Below are 8,946 nucleotides of genomic sequence, written 5' to 3'. Positions count from 1 at the left end.
TATATATATATATATATATATATATATATATACAAAAATTTAAAATTTAAAAAATCTCAACCTTCCCTTAACAAAATTTAATTTGAACAAATCGAAACAACTTGGCAAAAAATTTCCAATTCGGCCAATGTTTTTATATATACAATATATCTACGAGTTTTTGAGCATCAGCTTGAAATGGTCTAAGCAAAACATGGGATTTCCATTTATAGTCATATGCCTAATATATAGTACAAAAATTAGATATATAAATAATTGATTTTATCAAATGATGCAAATGTTGATCATTAGAGCAAAAAAGAAAGCAGGTAACACATATTTTTATATAACAGCTAGGTAGTAGGTGCACAGACACATGGCATCTTACACACTAACACATTTACTAAATGATCTTCTGTCTCAGCTATTCTATCTGCCGTCATCCGGTGGTTGCAATGGATGGTTTCTTATGCTATCGTACCCAGTAGTTGTGTCGGTAGAAGAACAACCTGTGCCAGTGCCAACATCAATGCTAAAATAGTGTTTTGGTTCAGTGAGCAAGTACTCGGTCTCTTCTGCATTGAGATCGGCCTTTTCCCGTTGACGCTTTTTCATAATTCTCAAACCCTCCAGCTTCATTGCCACTTCCTTCATAGAGGGTCTATCCTCTCCTCTTACACTTAAGCACCTCTTTACAAGAATAGCCACTTCCCTTAGGTCCTCAATATTGTCCTCGTTTATAATGTGATCGTCAAGAATTTGCAATAGGCGATCCTCTTTCACTGTAGAAACAAATGACATAGAAAGATTTCTATCACTTCCTGTCTCATCGGAAAAAATTACCTTCCTACCTGTCAATAGCTCTGCCAAAACAACACCAAAGCTGTAGACATCACTTTTCTCTGTTAGTTGGCCAGTATGGAAATACTCTGGGTCCAAGTACCCAAAAGTTCCTTGAACTAAAGTGGTTACTTTTGTTTGATCAAGAGAAATTTGCCTTGAAGCTCCGAAGTCAGCCACTTTTGCAATGAGGTTATCATCTAGAAGTATATTTGCAGTTTTTACATCTCTATGAATAATTGGCATAGAAGCTTCAGAGTGTAAGTATGCAAGTGCACCTGCAGTTTCTCCTGCTATCTTCAAACGATTTTCCCATGTAAGTGAGGACGAGGGACTTTTATCATGAATGTGGTAAAAAAGTGTCCCATTTCCAATGAATTCATAAACTAATAAGGGTACTTCTGTTTCAAGGCAACATCCTAATAGCTTAACCACATTCCTATGGTTAATTTGGGTAAGTAAAAACACCTCGTTTATGAATTGCTTAGCTTGGTTATGATCAAACCCTTTAGACTTCTTAATGGCAACTACTTTGTTACCTGGTAATACTCCTTTATAAACAGTTCCGTTACCACCTTGGCCAAGAATCCTTCTCTCATCGTAGTTGTTAGTGGCCCTTTTAAGCTCTTCTATGCTAAAGATTTTTGTTGGCTCTATAGAGCCTCTGTGATTTGAGAGTTGTTGTTGTAATATTAAGCCACCATTTTGTCGGAATAATTTCTCCTTGAGCTTGATGAGATTTCTTCTTTTCCGTCCCCAGTATATCAAAAACCCTCCCACGAGGAATACTGAGAGGCCTATGCCAACGCCTACAAATGTTAAAACATGCATTTGGATCAAAATCAATACCATTGTCTTTGTTACAACATATACTTTGACAAGATTAATAAGTAATGTTATATACTACATTGTTATCTCATAACTATTTCACAATGCTCATACATATCCGTTTCAATCAACTTTTAAACAATTTTTTAATATATATATATATATATATATATATATATATATATATATAGCTGATATTTCAAGTGGCTTATATTAGAATCCTGATAGAAAATGTAACGGAAGAAATTAACGAGTGAAAAACGACTAATTCCCTAGGATTATTATTATTAAAATTGAGTGACTTTTTTTAAAAGCGGATCAAATGTCAAAATATTTATATGCAGTTTCGTGTTAAAATATACAAAATGTTGAATAATGTGTAGTGGGTGGCGTTTATTTATTTATTTTTAATTAAAAAAAAAATTGAAGTGACATATTTGTAAAAATAGTATTAAATATTATGTATTTTAAGTTGTTTATTAATATTTTAGTTTTGGGATGAGTTTTTTACTCTAGGCAAAAAAAAAAAAAAAAAAAAAAAGGAAAAAAAAAAAGAATTGGTCTTAAAAATTAGGGAAAAATCATTTTTAGTCCTTACGCTTTCATCTAATTTGGTATTTAGTCCTTGGATTTTCAATTTCAAGAATAAGGTTCTTAAATTTTGCCTAAGTTTAAAATAAGTCCCTCTATCACACTTTACCATCAAAATTAATAATTTGTTTTATGTGACATGTGTCTCATTCGACACGTCAACTTCTATCTCAACACCCAAATGTAATGTCAAATCTACGAAACTAAAGTCTTGCTTACCATGAGTTTGTTCTTTAGGTTTTCAATATTTTGTTTATCTAAGTTCTATGTGTCAAATCAATAGTTTTTTTTTAAAAAAAAAAAAAAAAAAAAAATTAATTTCTTTATGAATGAATGACTCAACACTCATTGACTTGGCTTTGTATTGGAGTGTTTTTGACTTATCAGATGAGACATGTGGTAAATGACAAATTGTTAATTTGGACAATGAAGTGACAGAATGACCTATTTTAAACTTGGCCAAAATCTAAAGATGATATTCTTGAAATTGAAAAGCCAATGATTAAATTCAAATAAGATAAAAACGTATGAATTGGGTATGATTTTTTCCTAAATAATTATAATACAATTCTTATATATGTATATACTTACCCAGTTCAATAGCTAACCTCCTAGAATTACTGACGATAGGACGACACCCTGTCCCGTTTTTCATCCCATCACCTTCGTACCCCTTGGAACAACCACATTTATAACTGCCCGGAGTATTGGTGCATGTCGTATTGCAGGGCTTTAAAATTTCGCACTCATTAATATCTGAAACAAAGAACAGTAGCAATACAATTAACCAACTTAGTAATATATATGTTTGAGCACTATGCTTTAGTAAAATGGGTCGGATCCACTTTATACGTATTTGGTAGCATTTTCATAAAATTTCTCATTCTTTCTTTTATTAGGATTAAAAATAAGAAAGACCCTTCTTTGTAACATTTTCCCAATTCAATTAAGAAAAATGAAAAAAAAAAAAACAAAAAATAGTAATTTTATTAAAGACTCCTGAACTTTCACCTGATTTGACAAATTCCTCCCTCCTCCAAACTTTAAAATCTCTCAATTTGGACCCCTTAACTTTCAATTGCTCTCAATTTGGACCAATCCGTAAGTTAAAACGTTAAAAAAATAAGACAATGACATTTATACTCCTGACCTTTTTAAAACAATTCTAAATTTATCCGTACTTCCAAATTTAAAAACAAAAAAAAATAAATAAATAAAACAAACAAATAAACAAAAACAAAAAATCTAGCTGAGACACAGAGTGGGTCACGGCCAGACCCGCTTGGGTCTGGCCTAACCCGCGTGCTCTTTTTTCTTTTTAATTTTTGCTTTAAAAAATTTTTAAAAAAATTTAAAAAAAAAAAACGAAAATTAGGGGTATTTTAATTTTTTTTATGATTTATAATTTTTAAAATTGCACTTATTGAAATTACAATTTCAAATGGGCCTGAACTTTCTCAAAAAAGAAAAAAGATAAAAAAGACATAGAAAAGCAGATGAATATGATTACCTTGACAACCATCATGAAGGTATGGGTTCCCTTCATAGCCTGAGGAGCAATTGCAAAAGTATCCAGGACCGTTGATGGAATTGTAACATTCACTCTGTTTTGCCTTACATCCATAGCTTGTCAAATTTGTCTTAGCATCTGTGCATGTCTCATTCCCAACTTTCCAATCAAGCACCACAGGAACAGTCTCTCTGTTCTGTAAATTCATAAGATCCAAGGAGGAAAAGTTGTATGCTTCTTCTTCCGACACAAAACCGAAACCACATGGATTGAAGTCGGCTACTGTGGAGTGTTTGTTCAAGCTGCTAACAGCCAGACCAAAAGTACTCATTCCTTGTGGAATAGAAGTCTGGCAACAGCCAATGCCATCGCAAGATCCGTTGCGAACACTCTCAATACGGTTACAGAGCGACAAGCATCCAGTCGTGTAATTCTCGTCTCCCACTATAACACCAACAATAACGGAAAGAGTGTCGCAACCGACTGCAGTGAACTTGTTCTTCGTAGATGAGATGAGAAAGTGGTCTAGCAATGCGACCCCGTAAGCGCTTTTGCTGGCGTTATAGCCCGGCTCGTTGGGGCAATAACGGGCTATTTTGCTTGAGACTCGCATTTCACCATCCATTGATACGTCTAGGACCTTTAAGTCGTTACTGTCGGCCAGAAATGGTGTTGAGTTGTTACAGGTGATGAGAAAAGATCGATCAAGGTAACACCCCTCGCTTGTTCCAAATGGGTAGGGGATTTGAAGCGATCCACATCTTCTGATGCAGCTCGAATTGGGTTCCGATGCTGCTGCTGCTGCTATTGCTGCTAAAATTATGGCCGCAAGCGGCAGCTGTTGTTGCAATAGTATTCTACGCAAACCCATCACTTGCCTTCTCTTCTTGTAAAATTTCTTTGTGCCCTGACAACCTTAAATGGCCTCCTCCTTAAACAAAGGTAAGTGTCTCTGTAGCGAAACTCAGTACTGGATGAACTCACTTGCAAGGAGTAATATTGTGAATTAAAATAATCCACCGACTCCCACTTGATAGTTTAATCATTGATGTAATATGTCATTGGTGACGTATATGCATGAAAAAAATAAATAAATAAATAGAAGGAGACATCGAGTTGAACTTGGTCTACTTTTGAAAAAAAAATAAACAAATAGAAGGAGACACCGAGTTGGACTTGGTCTACTTTCCGCTAATTGCCACGTTGTAGTTTGAGGCCATAAGTACCGCTCATTAGCAAGAAATTGTTTAATGACTTGAAATTTGTAGTAAAAATTGATATATATATATATATATATATATATATATATATATATAATAAAAAAGTGAAAATTTTATCCTATTATTTCTATAATATTTTTATATAAATAATAACAAAAGATAATTGATATAACATAAAAAATAAAAATATTAAGAATTTTGATGAATAATAAATGATTATTGCCAAACGAAGCGAAGGCAGTAAAATGCAAACCGGCATCGATAACACAATTCAAATATAATACGTCTTTTGTTACGATATATAGCTATTCACAAGTCAATCAAGTCTTCCTAGCAAGGAAGTCTTTTACGTGTTATTATTTTATTTAAGCAGCCATTTAATCTTTTTTAATCTTTTATGTCAACCTCGAAAGGAAACTTAAGCAGCCAATCCTTTCATTACGCGTTATAAGCATTCAAGGCTCAACACTACATATTGTTGGTTTCACTACAAAAATTTTCACATTTGAATAGTAATTTTTTTGAAAATGTCACTAAAATGCTAATTCGTTTGAAGAGTTAAAAAGTTGCATTTTAGTTATATTTTTTAAAAACGGTATTATTCAAATATCATTAAATGTGAAAATTTTTGTAGTGTTTGTGACAAGCTTTAAAAATCAACTCTTCCCGTCAACCCCGTCTTGTTCCGCATATGTCATACAATGTTAATTGACAGTATCATATAGTGCAATACCATTTGTAATGGTCAAGAAAAAGAGTTAAGTATATATTCATTTAGCGCATCTCTACTATCACCCTAAAAAAAATTCTCAATTTACAGTTTCCTTCAAATCACTTAAAAAGTTCAATTTTATATATATAATCTGTAACTAAACAATCTGAAAATTAGCACCTATAAGCAATGACGGAGGAGGGGGGTGGCTAGTATAGACGAAGTCCCCCTCCCCCCGTTTTATATAATCCGTAAGTAAGCAACATGAAAATTAGCACCTATGAGCAGTGACGGAGTTGGGGGGTGGCTGGTATAGGTTTTTTACTTTTTACGCTATTGGTCCTACCAACAAAATATTTTGGCCCTATTCACTTTTTATTTTTATTTTTTTACTACCCATTCAAACCTAAAAGTCCTAATTGTATAAAATTTTGTAGCCACTACTCAATAAATCTTTTGGTCCTTACCCATTCAAACCTAGAAGCTCTAATTGTATAAAAATTTTGTAGTCTCTATCAAGCTACCACAAGCAAAAAGGCCAGTCAATATAGAAATGATAAAGAAATAGATTGATAAGACATAAATGTGGGTTGATGTGAGTAAAATTATTTTTAAATTTTCTGAGTAAAAAATGAAAAAAAAAAGGTTGTTTGTAAATGTGAAAAAACAAAAAAAAATTAAAAAAGTAAAATTTAAAAATTGGGTAGATTTAGAGTGTTCATAAATCATTATATTTATTAGTTTTGTTTTTTAATTAAAGTTGTTCCAATGATTTATAAAGATTCTATGTCAACCTAATTGTACAAAAATTATATAAGAGGTAAGTTTGCAGTATTGCTCTTAATAAAATGTTATGATCATCAAATCTCCAATTGGTAAGGCCAGCGGAGTTGGACTTGGTCTAATTTTGCTGATTGCTACATTATTGTTTGATAGTATTTTTATTGAACTTTTTAAATAGAAGTTAAATTTAAAGAAAAAAAATTATTTTTTTAGAATGTCATTTTTAAAAGGAACCCCACAATAATTTTTTTATATCTTTTTTTAATTCAATTATATATATATATTTTTTATTTTATTTTATTTTTTTTAGTAGATGAAAGAGAAAAATAAATAAATTTATTAACTTAAAATCTTATTTAAGTACTAAATGTAATTTGGGATCGATATATATGGTAAATAATACAAAAAAAATAAATAAAAAAAAAAAAAAAAAAAAATTGATGTGATTAGTCAAGTGCTGCAACGCATACCGCGTACGCCCACTGATTTTAGTCAGCTTGTTAACTGGTGGACGTCTTTTCTGACGATGCCTAAGCACAATTCAAAGTCTTTCTAGTCTTTTTTTTTTTTTTTTTTTTTTTTGCACCGACATGCTATTTTACTTCACTCTTTTTTTTTTTTAATCCAGTCTTTCTACTTTCTAGTCTTTAATAAGCGGCCATTTTTGACTTCCAAAAGTCTTTTAAGTCTTTTATTATCTTTTTTCAAGGTCGAAAGGCAATTTAAGCAGCCCTGCCTTTCGATGGTTTTATGTTACCAGCTGGTAGCATTATTAGCTGATTTACCAAATTTACTCATTAAAATAAATAAAAATATATATATTTTTTTAATTTTAATTATTTATTTTTTTATAACATCCTTAATGATATTATTATTTTAACAATTCACTTTTAGTATTTTATTTATATATTATTTTTCAAGTATTTGTTTATTCTTTCTTTAACTATTAATGAAAGAGATAGAAAAAAAAAAAAAAACAAAAAAAGGAAAGATAAACTATTTTTTTAATCATTTGGTGAGTGAATAGTGATGAATACTGTTTACTTACTATTTTTTTCTTTTTTTTTATCAAATTGGTGAGGCAAAAAATAAAGATTTTAAAGCTAATACAAAAAAATAAATTAAAAAAATAATACAAAAAAAATACAAAAAAATAAATTAAAAATTTTTTTTAAAAAAAAATTGATGTGATTAGTCAAGTGCTGCAACGCATACCGCGTACGCCCACTGAATTTTAGTCAGCTTGTTAACTGGTGGACGTCTTTTCTGACGATGCCTAAGCACAATTCAAAGTCTTTCTACTCTTTTTTTTTTTAATCCAGTCTTTCTAGTCTTTAATAAACTGCCATTTTTGACTTCCAAAGGTCTTTTAAGTCTTTTATTATCTTTTTTCAAGCTCGAAAGGCAATTTAAGCAGCCCTGCCTTTCGATGGTTTTATGTTACCTGGTATCGCTATTAGCAGGTTTACCAAATTTACTCATTAAAATAAATAAAAATATAATTTTTTTAATTTAATTATTTATTTTTTTATAACATCCTTAATGATATTATTATTTTAACAATTTACTTTTACTATCTTATTCAAATATTATTTTTCAAAGATTTGTTAATTATTTCTTTAACTATTAAAGAAGAGATAAAAGCAAAAAAAGAATAAAATGAAAGACAAACAATTTTTTTAATCATTTGGTGGGTGAATAGTGATGAGTACTGGTTACTCACTATTTTTTTTTTTTTTTTGGGATCAAATTGGTGAGGCAGAAAATGAAGATTTTAAAGCTTTTACATCAAATTGGCTCACCAAAATAACTAAAAAAAAAAATACTTCTGATGACGCTACAAATATTACTCTTTATAAGCATTCAAGGCTCAATACTTTATATTGTTGGTTTGTTTCAAGAAAAATGATATACATATAATCATCGATCATTTTTATACCTTTTAACGTGACATTTAAATTTGGGGAAAATTTATATACTCCCCTCAAATTACTATTCAATTGATAATGTCCCTCCTAAACTTTTAATTGTGACAATTTCTCTCACAAACTACCAAAAATTGCCAATATTCCCTCAATGACGAAACTACCCTTAGTAAAATAAAAACAAAAAAAAATACTAAAACTTCTAGAAAAAAACTAAAACTAAAATAAATAAATAAATTCAGAGGGTGGCAAATTTAAAATTAAAAAAAAAAAAAATCCATTGTATAAGAAAAAAATTAAAAATTTTCTTTTTTTTTTTTTTTGTTAGGAAATTTTTTTTATAACTTTTTAAAATAAAAATTTCTGTTTTTTTTTTAAAAAAAAATTAACAATTTTCGTTTAAGAAAATAAAAATTTCTGTTTCTTTTAAATAAAATTTTCTGTTTAAAGAAAAAATCGTTTAAATTTTTTTTTTTTTGTATAAAAAAAATTCGTTTAAAAAATAATAATAATTTTTTTTAAAAATCTTTTTTTTTAATTAAAATTTTCGTTTTTTTT

General features: G+C 29.9%; 1 protein-coding gene across 1 annotated transcript; it reads right to left on the bottom strand.

Annotated features, from left to right (window-relative positions):
- Positions 1-304: 304 nt before the first annotated feature.
- LOC132185392 (wall-associated receptor kinase 2-like) lies at positions 305-4,684 on the bottom strand. Its single transcript, XM_088517984.1, has 3 exons — positions 3,749-4,684; positions 2,830-2,994; positions 305-1,628 (listed from the first exon to the last, which is right to left on the bottom strand). Exons 1-3 carry the CDS (start codon positions 4,617-4,619, stop codon positions 409-411), a joined length of 2,256 nt encoding a protein of 751 aa, XP_088374110.1. The 5' UTR covers positions 4,620-4,684; the 3' UTR covers positions 305-408.
- Positions 4,685-8,946: the final 4,262 nt, after the last annotated feature.

The sequence above is a fragment of the Corylus avellana genome, chromosome 7 (genome assembly GCF_965113065.1).
Source record: "Corylus avellana chromosome 7, dhCorAvel1.hap1.2, whole genome shotgun sequence".
In the NCBI taxonomy this organism is placed as follows: domain Eukaryota; kingdom Viridiplantae; phylum Streptophyta; class Magnoliopsida; order Fagales; family Betulaceae; genus Corylus; species Corylus avellana.
The sequence above is the reverse complement of the archived record's forward strand: the minus strand, read 5'-3'. Positions and strand labels throughout refer to the sequence as shown.

Excerpts from the sequence above, each read along its gene's own strand:
- LOC132185392 (XM_088517984.1), bottom strand. The coding sequence starts at position 4,619 with ATGGGTTTGCGTAGAATACTATTGCAACAACAGCTGCCGCTTGCGGCC. Across the intron at positions 2,995-3,748 it reads CCTTCATGATGGTTGTCAAG|ATATTAATGAGTGCGAAATT; the intron begins GTAATCATATTC and ends TCTTTGTTTCAG. Across the intron at positions 1,629-2,829 it reads GAGGTTAGCTATTGAACTGG|GCGTTGGCATAGGCCTCTCA; the intron begins GTAAGTATATAC and ends TAACATTTGTAG.